The sequence below is a fragment of the Acomys russatus genome, chromosome 19 (assembly GCF_903995435.1).
Source record: "Acomys russatus chromosome 19, mAcoRus1.1, whole genome shotgun sequence".
NCBI classification, from domain to species: domain Eukaryota; kingdom Metazoa; phylum Chordata; class Mammalia; order Rodentia; family Muridae; genus Acomys; species Acomys russatus.
The window spans coordinates 19,762,174-19,781,826 of record NC_067155.1 but is presented as its reverse complement, the minus strand read 5'-3'; the positions used below and the strand labels follow the sequence as shown (position 1 = coordinate 19,781,826).

Genomic DNA, 19,653 nt, shown 5'->3' with positions numbered 1-19,653 from the left:
CCTTGAAACCCTCCGTGTGAACCCAGTGGGCTCCACGGTGGAGGCCGGAGGATAGCCTTGAAACCCTCCGTGTGGGACTCTCAAAGGCTGGGGCCTCCAGCCTGCACACCATTCCCTCTATGATGTCACTGGGTGACGTGACCTCACCAGAGGCTCTGGAGCCACCAGGCTCTGGGGCACTTCACACCTCAGTAACATCACGGAGGGGCCCAAGGCAGCCAGGCCATGAGACCTTAGGCCATGTCGAAACGCGACGTCGTCCTCACTAATGTCACCGTTGTCCAGCTGCTGAGGCAGCCATGCCCAGGTGCGTGGGGGTGACCCTGGGAAGAGGAGGAAAGTGAGGTCTGGGAGTCAGCACACCCTCAGGCCTGAGTCCTGAGACACTCCCTCCACCAGAATGCTGACTGCTTGGTGCCCCTGGTGGAGCAGGCCAGGGCTGGACCCTCCAGGCCTCTTTCCTCCCAGAATCCTTCCCTTCCCTACTTCCATCTCCTTCCTCACCCAGAGCTTCTGCTTGGGATGGGGGTGGGGGTCGGGGTCTGTGCTCCCTGGGTCGGCCTGAGCTTTGGGTTCTAACAGTGGAGGGGGAGACACAGAGGCCAAGATGAGGCAGGGGGCCAGGACAGGGAGGGGTGACCAGGAGCATGTAGGTAGGGTGTGTTTCTTACATTTCATTGATGTCCCTGGTGGCCAGGGACAAAGGGGCTGGTTGGGCTTAGTCCTCACTGGACTGCAGAGAGCAAGGGTGCTTGTAGCCCCACCCCACCCCCAGGGCAGGCTGCTTCCTTTACAAGCAAGGGAGGCTTGTGTGCACAGAGCCTCACGGGTGAGACCTGAGGGCTCACTGTCCCTGTTCAGTGGAGGCCAGAGAGGGGAAGCCACTTCCCAGTCTTCTGACCAAGGAAGGAAGGAGGGTGCAGCTAGGGTTCTCTCCGGGGCCTCGGGAGTCTGTACCACCTTGGTGCCAGGTGCTGGGCAGACCCAGCCGGAGGCTGTGTGTACCATGTGTTCAGGTGCCCAAGGCACAGGAAGGAAGCCAGTGCTTCTGGGAGGCAAACCCCCAATTCACTCTGGTGTCCACACTTCCCACAAGTGGATGGGTGTGTATGGGACACAGCAACAGATGGCTAGCAGTCAGGACCTGCCCTGTGGCCGCCCGCACCATTCCCTCTCTGTAAGGTGGGTGTATGTGATGGGTGCAGGGAAGGCGGCTTCTGAGTGAGGGGTAGGGCCTCACTTGGAACTCTAAAGGAAGAAACCTGTGCAGCCTTTTGTTTTCAAAGGTTTTTACAGTGGTATGTTCCGGTGTGGGTGCGCCACAGCACACTGTGGAGGCAGAGGGAAACTTACCAGGGTCTGTCTGTCTGTCTGTCTGTCTGTCTGTCTGTCTGTCTGTCTCTCTCTCTCTCTCTCTCTCTCTCTCTCTCTCTCTCTCTCTCTCTCTCTCTCTGTCCACACTATGGGGCCCAGGGATCTAAAACAGGTGGCCAGGTGTGGCAGCAAACACCTTTTCCCACTGAGTCCTCTCAATGGCCCAAACCTCTCCCTCCCATGCCCACAGAGATGGAAACCCGAGGAATGCTCATGTCCTCAAGGTCACCAGGGAGTAGAAGGTCATTGCCACCAGTAAACAGTGACTGACACCTTGAGCAATTATCGGTTCATTTGGAAACACCCACTATCTGTTTCCAAACCTCAGGTCTGAGAATCAGGGGGAGGTGGTGAGAGAGAGGCCACTGCGCCTTATTCCCTTGCCTGTGGTAACTGCCATCCTCGCCTCTAGCCCTCCTTGGTACTCCCAACTGTTGGACACTGTGTCTTGTTCCACTAAAATCACCTTCTAACCTGTGGGTCTTCGGGTCCCTCAGAACCCTTCCGTTCCCTCTGGACGGAAGCTGCAACATCAGGGAGACAGAACAGAGAGGTTCATTAACTTTTCCAAGCTCACACAGCCGCAGGTGGCTAAAGCCAGGGTTGGGGATCCAGAACAGGCCAGCTGGAGGTCTTGTGTGCCATTCGCACCTCTAAGCCCGTCTTCACTTCTCCCTTCCTCTCTTCAGAGGGAGGCCCTCCATCTACACTTCAGACAGAAGCACACTTTAGATGCTCATGGGAAGCCAACAGTTTTTCCACCTAGGACAGTGCCGCCCCTGTCTCCTAAATGTCCCTCGGGTGACAGCCAGCCGCATGCACCTTACAGAGCAGGATTCCTGCCTGGTCTGGTGGCGGCACTGTCATCGCAGCACTAAGTGTCAAGGGTTCAAAGTCATCCTCACCGCAAAGTGAGTTTGAGGACGGCCTGGGCTCCAGTGAGAAAAATCCCTGTCTCAAAGAGACAGAGACATAGAGAGCGAGAGAGAGACAAAATCCCTGGGCCTCGGTGCTACCACTCCCAGGCAGAGGCAGAACTTCTGAGGAAAAGACCTTCCTTGGGCAACTCTTACCATAGCAGTTTGGGGCTCACAGAACTGGATCCATTTTCAGACAGGGCCCAGAAAGGATCTTAGAAATACTAACATGGAGCTTGGCGGTGGTGGCGCACCCCTTTAATCCCAGCACTTGGGAGGCAGAGGCAGGATGATTGCTGTGAGTTCGAGGCCAGCCTGGTCTACAAAGTGAGTCCAGGACAGCCAGGGCTACACAGAGAAACCCTGTCCCGAAAGAAAAAAGAGTGGGGTGTATTATGTCAGAATGCTCTGTTAGTGGGGAGGCGCTGGGTTTTTCTCCAGCAGTAAAAGAAGGAGATTGGGGTGGGCAGCCCGGCAAAGTGGAACACACCCATAATCCCAGAACTAAGGAGGCTGAGGCGCGCACACACACACACACACACACACACACACACACACGTGCACTCATGTACACAGACCAACAAATCAATAATAATTTTAAAATCCTGAGGGCCAGGGGAGGTGGTGCAATTGTAGAAAACTTGCTTAGCATGCCTAAGGCGCTGGGTTCAAGGAGGAGGCCCAACACACACTCATCTCTTACCTGGGCTCCCCAGATGACGCACGTGTAGGAGGGTTGTCTGGTTGGTTCTGAGACAGACTCTTGCTATGTAGTCCAGGCTAGACCAAAACCTCACAGCGGTACTCCTGACTGAACTTCCCTGGGGCAGAAATTTTAGGCATGTGCTAACCCCATCCACCTGCGGGACTGTTTTTGTTAGGTTTTATTTTTGTGGTAGACCGGGTCTTATTATATAACCCTGGCTGGCCTAGAGCTCATTGTGTGGAGCAGGCTGTCCTTGGTCTCACAGAGACCTGCCTCCTGAGTGCTGTTACCAAAGGCTTGTGCCTGACATGTCTTATTTATTATTATTTTTTTTTTAGTTGAGACATGCGTAGGCTGGGGCATGGCTCCATGGCAGAATGCAAGGTTGGCAGATATGAAGCCTTGGAGTCAATCTCCAGCACGTGCCTCTGTCAAGGAAAAAAAAAAAAAAGAAATTCAGGGGCTTGGGATTTTTAGTCACAGATCTCTTGCATATTGAATAGAGTATAATGTAAACAAATTTTTTTTGTCTGTGGGGTCAGGGGTCAGGGGTCAGGGGTCAGGTATTGAAACCAAACTCGGGACCTAGGTCATTTTAAACAAGTGCTCTACAGCAGGTTTTTCTTTGGGTATGTGTAATATTCTCTCTCTCTCTCTCTCTCTCTCTCTCTCTCTCTCTCTCTCTCATGTGTATGTGTGTAGTGCAGGTGTCTGCAGAAGCCAGAGGAGCTAGATGCCCCTGGAAATGAAATTACAGTTGTGAGACACCTGGGGTAGGTGCTAGGACTAGAACTCAGATACCTACTCTTAGCCATTGGACCATCTCTCCAGTCTGGTTTACATCCTTTTTTTTTTTTTTTTTAGGTTTTTCGAGACAGGGTTTCTCTGTGTAACAGTCCTGGCTGTCCTTTTGTAGACCAAGCTGGCCTCGAACTCACAGCGATCTGCCTGCCTCTGCCTCCCGAGTGCTGGGATTAAAGGCCTGCACCACCCTTTTAAGCTTTTTTAGGGTTGAGTGCTTGCATGCATGTATGTATGTGTGCGCTGTGCATGCGGTGCCTGCAGAGGCCACAAGAGGGCATCAGGTCTCCTGGTTACAGATGGTTCTGGGATCTGAACTAGGGTTCTTCTGCAGGACAAAAGAGTGCTCTTAACTGCTGAGCCGCCTTCTCTCCTGCGTTCTCTCCTGCGCCTCCTTTCCTAAGATGTAATTTGGGGGCTTCGGTGTGCGTAGAGGTCATGAGAGCTGACCAGGAGTCACTTCTCTGTCTACACTCGGTGCACGAAACTGAACGTAGGTGGGTGGTCGGGCTTGCACGGCAAGTGCTCTCTGCAGGTGAGTTAACTCAGGAGCCTGCATCAGTTCACACACATTCTACCACAGACATGGCACACGCGGGCTGTCGCTGAGAGGGTAGGCCACAGGAACCATGAGACATAGGGCACTTGATACATTTTTTTATTTTTTACTTGATATATTTTTAAAAGATCATAATCGAGTATTTTTTTTTTTTGGAGTGTTGAAGATTAAGTTCAGGGTTTCTTGGCTGTTAGGCAAGAACTCTACTGTTGAGCTGTGTCCTAGTCCCTTCAGTTTTTGAAATAACAAACATTTAAATATAACCTTTAATAATAACTTTTTCTTCCATAGAAGGCAATATCATCTTTCTCAAAGTATCATTTTCTACCCAGAAAACTTCCCTTTACCACATATTTTGTATTGGATTTGTATTTATTCTATTGTGTTTTTTTAATTTTAAAACTGTGTGTGTGTGTGTGTGTGTGTGTGTGTGTGTGTGAGGGCACACTGCGGAAGTCACATGACAACTGATAGAGGCACTTCTCTCCTCCTGCTGTGCTGAGGCAGGGTCCCCTCGGTGTTGTGTTGTGCCCTCCAGGCTAGCTGACCCGTTAGACTCTGGGCTTACACATGCGTGCCCCAACACCTGGCTTTATAAATGTATGAAGGTACTTCATTTTCTTTTTGTTTTTTGTTTTTTTCTTGTTTTGTTTTTTTGAGACAGGGTCTCTCTGTGTAGCCTTGGCTGTCCTGGGGTCACTTTGTAGACCAGGCTGGCCTTGAACTCGCGGTGCTCCACCTGCCTCTGCCTCCTCCTGAGTGCTGGGATTAAAGGTGTGCGTCAATCATTTTCAACCCTACATCCTTCCCAGGACTCATCCCCAACACTAATTCCCTCCCCGCTTCTTGGGGTTTGGGGTTTTGTCCTGTTGTGATATACCACGGGGTCCCACTCAGGGGCCTTCCACTGAAGCTTGGCTAATACCCTGAAAGACTTCCCTCTCCCAGAAGCCAACTATCGGTAGTTTCCCAGCCAGAGGTGGGCGCTTGTGAGCCTCCCTGCCCCCTCTAGCCCCCCACCCCCACCCGGCTGCTGGAAGCTAGCAGGCCGGATCTCCCACACGCACGCGGGTCTTATGCAGGCAGCCACGGCTACTGGGAGTGCAGGAGCATGGCTTCCTGTTGTGTCCAGGGGACACTCTTTCACTGCTGCACTCCCCATCATCTCAAACTCTAACAGTATCTCTGTCTCCCTTCGCACCGTGTTGAGAATGACCTCATTTGTACGACAGCATCTGAGAGGAACCCCGGCAGCCGAGGGGAGACTGGGGGCTGGGGACTTTCTAGGCATTTCCAGACATGGGGGAGAGCTAGGGGGACTCCTCAGAGACCCAGGAGAAGAAGCATGGAGCGGTGTACCAGGGGAGGGAGGAAGGGAGACAGCAGCCACGAGCATCCGTGTGAACCCAGTGGGCTCCACGGTGGAGGCCAGAGGATAGCCTTGAAACCCTCCGTGTGAACCCAGTGGGCTCCACGGTGGAGGCCGGAGGATAGCCTTGAAACCCTCCGTGTGAACCCAGTGGGCTCCACGGTGGAGGCCGGAGGATAGCCTTGAAACCCTCCGTGTGAACCCAGTGGGCTCCACGGTGGAGGCCGGAGGATAGCCTTGAAACCCTCTGTGTGGGACTCTCAAAGGCTGGGGCCTCCAGCCTGCACACCATTCCCTCTATGATGTCACTGGGTGACGTGACCTCACCAGAGGCTCTGGAGCCACCAGGCTCTGGGGGACTTCACACCTCAGTAACATCACGGAGGGGCCCAAGGCAGCCAGGCCATGAGACCTTAGGCCATGTCGAAACGCGACGTCGTCCTCACTAATGTCACCGTTGTCCAGATACTGCGGCCGCCATGCCCAGGTGAAGATGGGACAGCCTTTGGGGGTGATCCTGGGAAGAGGAGGAAAGTGAGGTCTGGGAGTCAGCACACCCTCAGGCCTGAGTCCTGAGACACTCCCTCCACCAGAATGCTGACTGCTTGGTGCCCCTGGTGGAGCAGGCCAGGGCTGGACCCTCCAGGCCTCTTTCCTCCCAGAATCCTTCCCTTCCCTACTTCCATCTCCTTCCTCACCCAGAGCTTCTGGTTGGGATGGGGGTGGGGGTCGGGGTCTGTGCTCCCTGGGTCGGCCTGAGCTTTGGGTACTAACAGTGGAGAGGCCAAGATGAGGCAGGGGGCCAGGACAGGGAGGGGTGACCAGGAGCATGTAGGTAGGGTGTGTTTCTTACATTTCATTGATGTCCCTGGTGGCCAGGGACAAAGGGGCTGGTTGGGCTTAGTCCTCACTGGATTTCAGACAGCAAGGGTGCTTGTAGCCCCACCCCACCCCCAGGGCAGGCTGCTTCCTTTACAGGCAAGGGAGGCTTGTGTGCACAGAGTCTCACGGGTGAGACCTGAGGGCTCACTGTCCCTGTTCAGTGGAGGTGCTGGGCAGACCCAGTCGGAGGCTGTGTGTACATGCGTTCAGGTGCACAAGGCACAGGAAGCCACAGCAAGTCTCAGGTAGCCCCCGGCATCCATTTCCAGGCCTCCTCCAGTCTGAGGAAAAGGGAGAAACAGACCAGCTGGCCACTGGCTCCCAGCCCCAAACCCTTCCTGGTGCCATGTTCTCCTGCCCCCTCCTCAGGCTCCGGCCCTCTCCCACCCTTGTCCTTAGAGGATGGATTAAACAACTCAGGGTGGGATGATACCTCGGCTCCTAAAAGTTCCTAGCCACCTGAGCGCAGCTTAAAACAGAATTCCCTCCAGGGCTGGGGCTAGCACTAGGACCAAGGGCTCAGTGTCCTTGGCTCCTTAGTTTAAAGAGAGCCTGGACTACAAAGAGAGGGCCCCTCTCCCAACGAAGAAAGGGGTGGGAAGAGAGGAAGAGGATTCCTGTGCGTCAGTATTGCCCAACTAAGTTGGACTTTTCTAGAAAAGGCCTCCCAGGGTGAGTCTTACCTCACAGAAGTGGAGTCAGGATCATTACAGGGTCAGGAGGCGATCTCTGAAGTAGTGACACCCAAGCACGGGGCTCAGTGAAGTGGGGGAGAAATCGGGTAACAGACTGGAGGCCCCGGGCTCATCCCCACACTGGGAGGAAAAGGGAAGCAGGCCTTAAGGTGGGCTGCACCTGTAATCCCACCATTGTGGAAGCTGAGGCAGCAGGATTCCAGAATTTAAACTGGACGTCGGCGCACTCCTTTAATCCCAGCACTCTGTGAGTTTGAGGCCAGCCTGGTCTACAGAGCTAGCTCGAGGACAGCCAGGGCTACACAGAGAAACTGTCTTGAAGAAAAAAACAGAGTTCAGGTATGAGACTGTCTCAAAAAGGAGGAAGGGAAGGAAAAGGGGGAAAGAAACAGGGAGGGACATAACAACATATGTAGGATGTTTTATCTGCCTCTCACAGGGTGGGAAACCGGGGCACAGAACACACACACACTGAAAACGAAGTTCGGGGAGAAATCCCCGTTCACACATTAACCTCGGTACTCTTGCTTGCTCTGTGTCTCAGCGTGCTGGGCAAAGAAACACCAGGCCACGAAGTTGGCCACTAGGGTCTCAAAGTTCAAGGGGTTCTTTGAGGTAAACATGGCTTTTTCTTCCAAAACAAACAAACAAACAAACACCCTTATTGTGTGTGTGTGTGTGTGTGTGCGCGTGTGTGTGTGTGCGCGCGAGTGCATGGGAAACACTCACGCCTTGTGTGTGAATGTGGAGGTCAGAGGACAATTGGTGGACGTCGGCTCTCTTCCTACCACATGGGTTCCAGGAGTGACACTTGGGTCACAAGCCTTAGGCGCGCGCACCTTGACCCTCTGAGCCATCTCGCCGTCTTGTATGGAGTGACCCCGCTCACTAAGCCCCTTGCTAAACTCTCTGCTCCCCGCAGTAATCAGACCACCACCACCTCCACCTCCACCTCCGCCCAAAATTGAGGATCCGCCACCCCCGCCACCACCACCTCCACCACCGCCCAAAGTTGAGGACCCGCCTCCTCCAGTCAAGGTAGAAGAGGTGCCTCCTCCGCCTCCTCCGCCTCCTCCGCCTCCTCCGCCACCCAAGAAGCCCGCTAAGGAGCTGACAGTGGGCATCAATGGGTGAGTCTACCTCAGGCCTGAGCTGACGCTGGAGCCAGCCAGCCAGCCAGGCAGCCAACCCCGGAGGCCGTCGCTGAGGCCTCCTCGGGGTCACTGTGGGCTGGAGGTATCTTCCTTCTTTTCACTGGGCAGGCCAGCCCACAGGGAACACAACAGTCGGATACAGAACCAAGGTAGTTCAGGGCTGCATGGTAGGCCACTGAAGGACTTTGGGAAGAGACGTGGGGGCAAGGCTGGGTGAAAAAAGGCAGCCGGCTAGCTCTCTACGTGGGGAAAGTCTTTGAGGGTAGTGAGTGGCATAAACAAGGGCTCTGCCAGGGAAGGGCCATGCTTCAGTGTGTTCAAAGGCAGCCAGGAAATCTGCACAGCTGTCAGGAAAAATAGGGGGGTAGCAGAGCAGGTGCGGAGAGTCCTTTAAGACCTGAAGTGTCAGAAGCACTGGGCTGGAGAGATGGCTCAGAGGTTTAAGAGCACTGTCTGCTCCTGCAAAGGCCCTGAGTTAAATTCCCAGTAACCACATGGTGGCTCACAACCATTTATAATAAAATCTGGTGCCCTCCTCTGGCCTGCAGGTGTACATTCAGGCAAAACATTGCATACACAATAAATAAATCTTTTTTAAAAAGATAAAAAAAAAAAAAAAAGAAGAACGGAAAGTTCCTGCCTATTTAAAAAAAAACACAACCTGAAGTACCCTGGTAAGGAACATAGATCTCACTGGACTGGGGGGGGGGGGGTGCGGCGATTCTCACAGGAAGAGGTGTGAAGCTTGCCTCAGTCTACCCTTCTATAGGGATAGGAACAGGGCAAGACATGGTGGTGTGCATATAGCACTAGCAGGTAGGGGGCCTAAAGCAGGACTCCCAAAATCCAGGGCCAGCCTGGGCTATGTATTGTGAGTTCTAAACTAATCTGTCTCGAAAAACACGGAAAACAAAGCAGGGTGGTGGTGGCGCACACCTTTAATCCCAGCACTCGGGAGGCAGAGGCAGGTGGATCGCTGTGAGTTCGAGGCCAGCCTGGTCTACAAAGCGAGTCCAGGACAGCCAAGGCTACACAGAGAGACCCTGTCGCAAAAAAAAAAAAAAAAAAACAAAAAAAAAAAAAACTAGAGGCTGCGAATAGTAGCCCATGCATTTGATCCCAGCAGAGGCAGAGGATCTTTGTGAGTTTCAGGCCAACCAGGTCTACACAGTGAGACCCTGTAAAGGAGGTGCAGAGGGGTGGGGGTAGTGGAGTTCAACACGAGCTATGGCAGGACACTCTGTTCTCACACCCGTCTCCTTTCCTGCTTGGACAGATTTGGACGCATTGGCCGCCTGGTGATGAGAGTCTGCATGGAGAAAGGCATTAAGGTGGTGGCAGTGAACGACCCTTTCATTGACCCAGAGTACATGGTAGGTGGCAGGTGGCAGGAGGGGCTGACAGGAGTGGCACTTGAACCGGGCGGGGGTGGTGCACGCTTGTAATCCCAGCACTTGGGAGGCAGAGGCAGGGGGATCGCTGTGAGTTGGAGGCCAGCCTGGTCTACAAAGTGAGTCCAGGACAGCCAGGGCTACACAGAGAAACTCCGTGTCCAAGAAGAAAAAGAAAAAGTGGCACCTGAGTTGGGCAGCGGGTTCCAAGAGATCTCTGGAAGGCACCCCACTGCAATGTGGAACCTTGAAGAATCTTCTCCAAGGGGGGGGGGGGGGGGGCGGGGGGACTTGGGTTTCTCGCTCTGCCACCTAAGATCAGGGCCCCACTCTTACCTACCGCAGGCGTACATGTTCAAATATGACTCCACACACGGTAGATATAAAGGAAGCGTGGAACACAAGAACGGGCAACTGGTTGTGGACAACCTTGGCATCAACGTGTACCAGTGGTAAGGACAGGACGGGACACCTGACTCTACACCTCAACTATGTGCACATGCCTCTAGGTGCTGTTTAGAAAGAGGGCCGCAGGGAGGTCTCTGACGTCTGAAACAGTCGCGGGGACTGCGTTTTGTATTTAACGCACGCTCTCTGGAGTCTGTGCCTTCATTGTGCCTCATCTCCTGCCCCGCCCCCACCTCCCGAGTCATCAGCTACCTCACTATGGCTACCCAATAGCCCCTGAGGCCTTTTGAATCTCCACTGAACCAAGGCACTCCTCTACCTACCTCCCCCCACCCCCGCAATGCTCCTTGGCACCGCCAAACACGGTCTCAGCTCATGCTGTCCTCCAGGTGCTATGCACCCCACCTTGCAGTCCGTGTCTCACCTGCCACACTGGTCACCTCTGGGAACCCTGGGCCTCCACATTTTTGGGGGGCAGTGGAGGGGGGCTTTGAGACAGGGTCTGTGTAGCCTTGGTTGTCCCAGACTCACACTGTAGACCAGGCTGGCCTTAAACTCACAGTGATCCATCTGCCTCTGCCTCCCAAGTGCTGGGATTAAAGGCGTGCACCTCCACCGCCCGGCATTAAGGAAGTTTTCTACAGATAAAAAAATTCAGACCACTGGGCGGTGGTGGTGCTTGCCTTTAATCCCAGCACTTGAGAGGCAGAGACAGGTAGATCTCTGTGGGTTTGAGGCCACCCTGGTCTACAAAGCAAGCCCAGGACAGTCTAGGGTTGTTATACAGAAAAACTCTGTCTCAAAATAAAATAAAATAAAAATCCAGACCGAAGGCTCATGGCAGTTTAGTGCCTAATTAGTGGCTAATGTGCAGGCTGTAAGACAAGTGACGCGGCTCAGTAGTTGAACACTTTCTGGTGTGTATCGATCCCAATCCTCAGCACCTCAAAAATGAAATGAATATGCATTGATCAGGGTTGGAGAGGTAGCTCAGCAGTTATTACAGATTGCTTTCAGAGGACCCAAGTTCAATTCCCAGCAGTCCAATAGGTGGCTCAGAGCCTCCTGTAATTATAGCTCTAGGGGACGGGGACACACACACACACACACATACACACATACACACACACACACGAGAAGCAGATCCAGCCCCATGGCATGGAATGATCGAGAAGCAATCTTCTAAGTCTCCTGTCACGTGATAAATTCCGTGAGGGACAAACCCCAAGATGGGAGTCACTGACAGACTGCTGCTAGACTCCGGTAGAAAACAGCAAGGACGGGTGTTTGACACATCTCAGACACAAACATTTGTGGGAGCATCAAGGCAAAGCTGGTCACGATGCTCTCAGGAAGCTGAGGCAGGAGGATCATGGAAATTGCAGGCCAGGCTGGGTTACGTGGGAGATGCTACCACCAACCAACCAACAAAAATCACGTGAAAACATAGACTGATACAGGGTTTCTCTGCGTAGACTTGGCTGTCCTGGACTCGCTTTGTAGACCAGGCTGGCCTCAAACTCACAGCGATCCGCCTGCCTCTGCCTCCCGAGTGCTGGGATTAAAGGCGTGTGCCACCATGGCCTGGCAGAGGTCACTGCTGTCCACAGGGTACTTCAGCTGTAGAGTAGGAATGGAGCTCAGTAAAATACTTTCTGCTCTGTACAGAACCCTGGCATCAACCCCCAGCACCACAGATATTAAACCATTATGTGTTGACAGCTCAGCAGTAAGAATCAGACTGCTGTCCAAGGACCCAGGTTCAATTCCCAGCGCCCCCATAGGTGGCTCATGCGTGGTTGTCTGCTGTGTCTGTCCTTGGAGACTCACCCCAGCACGAGCTCAGTGGTGACGACGAGGCTGAAGGGTGGTCAGAGCTGGGGACCACGCAGCACTGGCAGCCTAGCTTGAGAGTCCACGCTCTGAGCATGTGATGAGAAAAGGCTCTGGTCCCCACTTAGGCACTGTCGGGAGGGTCCCTGAGGGGGTAGGAGCCGCAGTTGCATGTGTGAAGTCGGTCTAGACACAGCAGGTTGCAGCAGACAAGACAGTGTGAGTGGTTGGTGTGGGCTTGGAAGGTGGTACCAGCCTGCAACAGGTAGGTGTATATATGGAGCTAGGGAACAGGTGTGAGCATTTCAGGTCCCCAAGTGAGGGACACTGACACAGCGTCCCCGCCACTCTACAGCAAAGATCCCAAAGACATCCCCTGGAGGTCTGTGGGGAGTCCCTATGTGGTGGAGTCTACTGGTGTGTACCTGTCCCTGGACGCAGCCTCGGTAAGTTGGGGAAGAGTGCCCGGGGCTGCCTTGGAAGAGAGGCGGGACCCTGGTGCCTGGAGACGCTAACCCTGTGCTCTCTCTCTAGGCACATATCTCAGCTGGTGCCCAGCGTGTGGTGGTCACTGCGCCCTCCCCCGACGCGCCCATGCTGGTCATGGGTGTCAACGAGAAAGAATACAACCCTGACACTATGAACATCGTCAGGTACCCGGGTGACAGCCAATCCTCGAGCGCGTGGGCGGCTGCGCTGTAGCAAATACTCGCTCCTCTCTCCCCACCCCGCGCCCCGCAATCACAGCGTCTGTGATGTCTTTCACATCAACTTGTTCCTTCTTACGGGTTCCTCAGTCTCGAGTCATCATGTTAACTTCACCCTGAGACTACTAGGATGTTCCGTATCTTAGGACATGCCTAGGCAGCATCCCCCAGCGGCTCCCCCTCCTTACGGCATCCCCAGGGAGCCCTCACGGAACCAGCCGTGGTTAAGCAAGCGTTGACGGTGAAGGGGTGGGGGGGCTCTGACACACATCTGACACGCTGTGGCCATTTCAGCAACGCGTCCTGTACCACCAACTGTCTGGCTCCCCTTGCCAAGGTCATTCACGAACGCTTTGGGATCGTGGAAGGGCTGATGGTGAGTTGGGGGCGGGAAGGGTGGCAGGCAACCCAGCCCCTCCTTCCCGGGCCTTGCGTGAGGCCTGGAGTTAGCAGGGGAAAACAGCTTAGAAAGGAATCGTCCCATCCGCTTTTTGGAAAGCTAAGCCCTGGCTTCCAGGTGGCCCCTTCCTGTGGTCTGTGGTGGTGGCCCTGGTAGCCACCCCCCCCCATACCTAGGGTCACCTCCCCAAGTCCTAGAAGAAAGAGGAATGAGAGGTTAGGAGCGAGAAGGCTTCATCTTGGCCCCTCTCGTTCCCCCAAGACCACAGTCCATTCCTACACGGCCACTCAGAAGACGGTAGACGGGCCATCGAAGAAGGACTGGCGAGGTGGACGGGGTGCTCACCAGAACATCATCCCATCCTCCACTGGGGCCGCCAAAGCTGTAGGCAAAGTCATCCCAGAGCTCAAGGGGTATGAGGAAACAACCTGCAACCAGGCCAGGGGGGTGGGGTGGGGGTGGGGATGGGTGTCACACCATAGGAGGACCTCAGCGGCCCCAAGGCGAGGGGTACAGTGGGAGCATAAGCCCCTGGCCTCTGACTCCCCACTTCACTCTGAAATTCTCTAGGAAGTTAACAGGAATGGCATTCCGGGTGCCAACACCGAATGTATCCGTTGTGGACCTCACCTGCCGCCTGGCCCGGCCTGCCTCCTATGAAGCTATCAAAGATGCCATGAAAGAGGCAGCCAAGGGGCCTTTGGCTGGCATCCTTGCTTATACAGAGGACCAGGTAGGGACTGAGGAAACCTTGGGGGAAGCTCTTGGGGGAGGGGTTGCGGAGTCCCCCTCATCAGGAAGCTACTCTGCATGGGCCGATATAAGAACTGCAGACCAGCTGGCCCTGGTGGGACACACCTAAGGTCTCTGAGTGCGAGGCCAGCCAGGGCCACAAAATGAGACCCTGTTCTCAAAACAAAACAAAACAAAACACCGCATAACCTGTAGGCCAGGGGAAGATCTGCCTGAGCGTCTTGGCCACTATGTTGCTTTGATCTGTCGGTGCCACTTTTTCCTCACCGCTGTGACCAGAAGTCACTCCTGTACCCTACAGCACATACTGTCCAAGAGCTAACTCAGGGAGCTTTCAGGCACCTATCCAGGGCCTGGCATTCAGAAGGTGCTTAGTACGCGCTTCATGAACAAAAGACACCAGTTCTTGCCAGCCTTTAATCCCAGCACTCAGGGAAATAGAGGTAGCACATCTTTGAGTTTGAGGTCAGCCCTACATAGTGAGTTTCAGGGCTACAGAGTGACCTCACATTTATTTATTTATTTATTTTTTGGTGACCTCATATTCTAAAAATAAATAAATAAATAAAACAAAAACCCGTGCTTCCACCTTGTTGACGTTCCCTTGAATATGTGGGTTCTGGGGATCCAAATACAGATGCTTACGTGACAAGCATTTTTACTAAGCCACCTCCTCGCCATGTGTATCCCTGAGGGAAAGATAAAAGGTTTCACCTGCCTTGGTTACATCCTGTCACCAACACAAAAGAACGCTATACACAATATGGGCAGATGAGTGAGTGACACTGTGGTCTGGGAGTCGAAGCCTGGGCTCCTGGAGGTCCTCACTGTTGCACGTATCTGTGACGCTGTCACGCAGGTGGTCTCCACGGACTTCACCGGCGACTCCCACTCGTCCATCTTCGATGCTATGGCTGGAATTGCCCTCAACGACAACTTTGTCAAGCTCGTTTCCTGGTAAAGCGGGAAAACGCCGGCGTGGATAGCAGGCTGGTCGGAGGGGTACACACACAGGCACACACACACAGGGCACACACACACGCACACAGAGGCGCGTGCGCACACACAAGCACACACACTGACATCACTTCCCTCCCCCCCAGGTCTCACACACCCACACCCACACGTGCACGCACACACACACACACAGAGGCACACACACACATGCACACACACGCACACACACTGACGCCACCTCCCTCTCCCCCCAAGGTCTCACACACCCACACCCACAGAGGCACACCCACCCACACACCCACACAGACACACGCACACACACAGGCACACGCACACACACGCACACACACACCCACACACACACAGGCACGCGCACACACACACTGACGCCGCCTCCCTCTCCCCCCCAGGTACGACAACGAATATGGCTACAGTAACCGCGTGGTCGATCTACTCCGCTACATGTTCAGCAGAGAGAAGTAACGAAGAAGGCCCCTCCCGGCCCCTCCCCACCGCGCACCTCGCGTTCGGGCCCCGGCCCCCACCCCCAGCCCCTCAGAGGAGGGTGCGCGGCTCTCGCGCGGCCGCCGTGTCAGCAGCAAATAAAAACCAGAGTGCGCACAGCTTGGCCCTCTCGTCTCTGCGCCGATCCCCGTGCGCCCAGGGCCGGGTGCAAGGTTCCCGAATGAGCGAGCGAGCGAGGCGGCGCTTGGCTCCGAGCCCGGTGCCACGGTGGTGGAGGGCAGGCGCTGTCGGAACACCCTGTCTTCTTCAATAGCCTTAGGGCTCTAGATGGCCCCAGCGCCCCGGCGGGCAATGGGCGCTCTGACGTCACGGCGCGCGACGCGCCGGGCTGGACTACAGTTCCCGTAAGGCCGCGCGCGGGCCACGGCGGTCAGGTGGGCTCCAGGCCCCGGTGCGGGCGAGGCGGAGAGCGGAGCTCAGAGGACCCGCGAGTCCCGCGCAGGCGGGACGGGGCGGCCGTCGTCATGACCCTGTTCCACTTCGGGAACTGCTTCGCCCTCGCCTACTTTCCCTATTTCATCACGTACAAGTGCAGCGGCCTGTGAGTGCGGGGCGGAGAGGGTGCGGGGCTGGGGGCGGGCCCGGGCCGACCCCTCACCGCCCGCTTCTTCAGGTCTGAGTACAACGCCTTCTGGAAGTGCGTCCAGGCCGGGGTCACCTACCTCTTTGTGCAGCTATGCAAGGTGAGGGACTCCGGGGACTCCACGTGTCTGGCTCCGCCGCGGTGCCTTCCGTAGGGCCACCCTCGCTTTAGGCGCCATGCCCGAGAGTACCTTGAGAAGGCATGGAAGCCCGGGAGAGGCCCGGAGCAACTTTTCGTAGCACTTTTTGGTAAAGCTGAGGAGACCTCTTAGTGTTGTCTAAGTGATATTTCACCCACAGGGTGTCGCATGGTGCTGCCCAGGCTACTACGCATGCATTTCACTAAGGCATTTCTCGACTTCACTTTCACCGTGTGTGAACTTGTAGACTTCTAGAACCCAGGCATTTGCTCCGAATCTACCCCCCCACTCTTGTGATGTTGCCACTTGACACCTAGAATGACCCCCGCCCCCCAGGACCCGCGTCATGCCTTCCTCTTGCGTGCGTGCGCTCCACGGTATCCACATTTCGGGTTGGCTTGTTGGTTTAATCTCCTTCACCTTCCGGTGACCTTTCTACTTTCTGTTCTCAGATGCTGTTCTTGGCCACTTTCTTCCCCACCTGGGAAGGTGGCATCTATGACTTCATTGGGGTGAGTGGGACAAGGGAGGGCCTACCGGAGTGCAGGAGTGGGCCCCCGCCCGGTCCCCAGGTGTGTTTACTAAAGCCTCTCTACCTGACCCACAGGAATTCATGAAGGCCAGTGTGGATGTGGCGGACCTCATAGGCCTAAACCTTGTCATGTCCCGGAATGCAGGCAAGGGAGAGTACAAGATCATGGTTGCTGCCCTGGGCTGGGCAACTGCTGAGCTCATCATGTCCCGGTGTGTGGACCAACCTGGAGTCCAGACCTGGGTCCCACAAGGGGTGCTGGAGGGTGGGGATCAGAGTCTGGGTGCCCGGGCCTGGGGGTGTGGGTACTAGAGACTGCCCCCTCCCCTTTGCATCCTCAGCTGCATCCCTCTCTGGGTGGGAGCCCGAGGCATTGAATTTGACTGGAAATACATCCAAATGAGCATAGACTCCAACATCAGTCTGGTATGCAGTCTTGTCCCCACCCTGACTTTACGCTGTTAGCCGCTCTTCTCCCCCCAAAAACGTGCCCCTCCCCAACTTCCCCACTTCCTCCCTTGCAGGTCCACTACATCATCGCATCGGCTCAGGTCTGGATGATAACACGTTATGACCTGTACCACACATTCCGGCCCGCTGTGCTCCTCCTGATGTTCCTTAGTGTCTACAAGGCCTTTGTCATGGAGTAAGCTGGCTGGAGTTTGAGGCTGGGTTCAAATGGGGTGTGTGGGTGTGGGTGTCTTCTCTTTCTTTTCCTCATTGCGATGTTTCCCCACAGGACCTTCGTCCACCTCTGTTCGCTGGGTAGTTGGACAGCGCTGCTGGCCCGGGCGGTAGTGACAGGACTGCTGGCCCTCAGCACCTTGGCCCTGTATGTTGCTGTTGTCAATGTACACTCCTAGCCTGGCGTCCTAGGTGTTGGCACGCCTTTTCGCTGCCTCTCTCCAGATTTTAGCTAAGTAAACCGTGTTTGGAAAGTTTGTTTTGTGTGTCCTTTCCTCTCCCAGAAACTGAATCCCAGGACTATGTCACTTAGGTCCCACAGAGCTTGTCTGGTTTTGGAACTGGGTGGGCCAGCTGGAATGTTGGCCAGTCCTCCTGGTCTCCCCACGGGAGCCTGAGGGCCTGATAATCATCCAACAGGCTAAGGAATGGGCACTCCAGAGTTCAAGAGGGGCTTTTTTTTTTTTTTTTGGTTTTTCGAGACAGGGTCTCTCTGTGTAGCCTTGGCTGTCCTGGACTCACTTTGTAGACCAGGCTGGCCTAGAACTCACTGCGATCCACCTGCCTCTGCCTCCCGAGTGCTGGGATTAAAGGTGTGCGACACCATCTCCTCGCTTAATTCTTCCTTTCTTACAGCTTGGCCTGAGCCCTCTTCCACGCGGGGCCTTCCCTAGGCCAGCCACCTCCCAACACTGCAGCGCCCTATTTCTCCACTCTGATCCATCCACTATGTGACAACTAGGGGCCTTCATCTGAAACCTGTCTTAACTAGGTTACTATCCTGGGCTTGTAACCGTGTGGTGTGTCGTTGTAAAGTTGACAGCAGCCTGTGCCCTTTCCCCATCGATCTGTCTGGAGCTGCCCCTTGAAATGCTTTCCTTAGCTAGGTTCCTACCGCCATTTGAGCCACAAGGCTTCCAGGAAGAATTCCTTGACTCCGAGCGTCTCCATGTTTTTGTTTTTTGGGTTTTTTGTTGTTGTTGTTTGGGGGTGTGTGTTGTGTTTTTTGTTTTGTTTTGTTTTGTTTTCCGAGACAAGGTTTTTCTGTGTTGTCCTTGGCTGTACTGGACTCACTTTGTAGACCAGGCTGGCCTCGAACTCTCAGAGATCCGCCCGCCTCTGCCTCCCGAGTGCTGGGATTAAAGGCGTGTGCCACCACCACCACCCGGCTTGCTTCTCAATATTTTGACCAGTTCCGCAGCCTTCAGAATAAGTCTCCCAAGGGTGCTGCGGAGAAGGGATTCTAGGTCAGCTATAGCCAGGTAGCTGTAGCTAAATAGCCCACTGACCTGAATACCATCCTGGATGCCAACTTTATACCACTGTGGTTTGCCCTTCCTTGGTCCTCTGGGCTAGGCTTTTATCCCCTCCACTCCCTGAGAAGGACGTGTCAGAACCAAGGCCTTGACTGTCTAGTGTTTTTAAGTTCCACTTTGATAATAATTCTACTGTCTCAGGAGGGTGCTTCTCAGCCTTGGTCTTCCCACTTATCACACATCCCCATGCCACCGGGGAGCAGGGCAGTTGCCCCACTCCACGTTGACTGGGCTCTTTTTGTTGTTGTTTTTGGTTTTATTTTGTTTTGTTTTTCAAGACAGGGTCTCTCTGAATAGCCTTGGCTGTCACTTTGTAGATCAGGCTGGCCTCGAACTCACATCGATCCACCTGCCTTTGCCTCCTGGGTGCTGGGACTAAAGGCGTGCGTCGCCACCACCACGCCCAGCCCTTGACTGGGCTCTTTAGACATAGGAAAGGGCAGCTCTTTTAGGCTCGCTAAGATGGGAAGGTGCACTTCCTCAGCACTCTGTATCCCGGCTGCTTTGTGCACTGGAGCCGTATTGGGATCACTTTTTCATGCACCTCCAGCCCATGGCCTGCCCGTCCCTTCATGGAGATGACAGAACGAGCCAGGGCTCTGTGGAAAACCTTACCTAACCTGTGGGTAGTGGGAGGGGGCTCAGGGGAAGGCACGTCAGCTGAGATCTAGGGGATGGGTTAGCGGGACACGCAGAGAAAAGGTAGTGTCCGGGCGGTTGTAAAGGCCTCACTCCTGGGAAGCGTCAGACTGTTTGGCTCCAGTCCAGCAGCGGCTGGAGCTGATGGGGACCAGGCCAGCCTGGTGCTCCCAGAGCTGGAGCTGATGGGGACCAGGACAGCCGGGTGCTCCCAGAGCTGGGTTAGGGTTTGGGGAGCCGTCCATGTGATGGTGTGGAAGGGCAGGTACCGAAGGCCATGGTGGAACAGTCCTCAGCCGAGGGTGGGAAAGTAAGCTGAGGTGACAGCT

The 19,653-nt window shown here is 54.8% G+C and overlaps 2 protein-coding genes across 3 annotated transcripts; both read left to right on the top strand.

Moving 5' to 3' along the window:
- Positions 1-240: 240 nt before the first annotated feature.
- Positions 241-15,389, top strand: Gapdhs (glyceraldehyde-3-phosphate dehydrogenase, spermatogenic). Of its 2 annotated transcripts, XM_051162728.1 has the most exons (13): positions 241-307; positions 3,241-3,253; positions 5,370-5,386; positions 8,226-8,433; positions 9,734-9,830; positions 10,194-10,300; positions 12,445-12,535; positions 12,624-12,742; positions 13,091-13,172; positions 13,458-13,609; positions 13,767-13,929; positions 14,809-14,906; positions 15,317-15,389. In XM_051162728.1, exons 1-13 carry the CDS (start codon positions 241-243, stop codon positions 15,387-15,389), a joined length of 1,287 nt encoding a protein of 428 aa, XP_051018685.1. The 2 variants fall into 2 exon arrangements, with proteins under 2 accessions (XP_051018685.1, XP_051018684.1); XM_051162727.1 differs by lacking the exons at positions 3,241-3,253; positions 5,370-5,386.
- Positions 15,390-15,871: 482 nt separating this feature from the next.
- On the top strand, positions 15,872-17,617 carry Tmem147 (transmembrane protein 147). The gene is made up of 7 exons (XM_051162749.1): positions 15,872-15,972; positions 16,045-16,114; positions 16,606-16,665; positions 16,761-16,897; positions 17,027-17,111; positions 17,210-17,331; positions 17,425-17,617. Exons 1-7 carry the CDS (start codon positions 15,896-15,898, stop codon positions 17,546-17,548), a joined length of 675 nt encoding a protein of 224 aa, XP_051018706.1. The 5' UTR covers positions 15,872-15,895; the 3' UTR covers positions 17,549-17,617.
- Positions 17,618-19,653: the final 2,036 nt, after the last annotated feature.

Bases quoted from the DNA above. Each gene is read 5' to 3' on its own strand.
- Gapdhs (XM_051162728.1), top strand. From the start codon at position 241: ATGTCGAAACGCGACGTCGTCCTCACTAATGTCACCGTTGTCCAGCTG. The intron at 9,831-10,193 runs GTAGGTGGCAGG...TACCTACCGCAG, and splicing joins TCATTGACCCAGAGTACATG to GCGTACATGTTCAAATATGA. The intron at 10,301-12,444 runs GTAAGGACAGGA...GCCACTCTACAG, and splicing joins GGCATCAACGTGTACCAGTG to CAAAGATCCCAAAGACATCC.
- Tmem147 (XM_051162749.1), top strand. From the start codon at position 15,896: ATGACCCTGTTCCACTTCGGGAACTGCTTCGCCCTCGCCTACTTTCCC. The intron at 17,112-17,209 runs GTATGCAGTCTT...CCTCCCTTGCAG, and splicing joins TAGACTCCAACATCAGTCTG to GTCCACTACATCATCGCATC. The intron at 17,332-17,424 runs GTAAGCTGGCTG...GTTTCCCCACAG, and splicing joins TACAAGGCCTTTGTCATGGA to GACCTTCGTCCACCTCTGTT.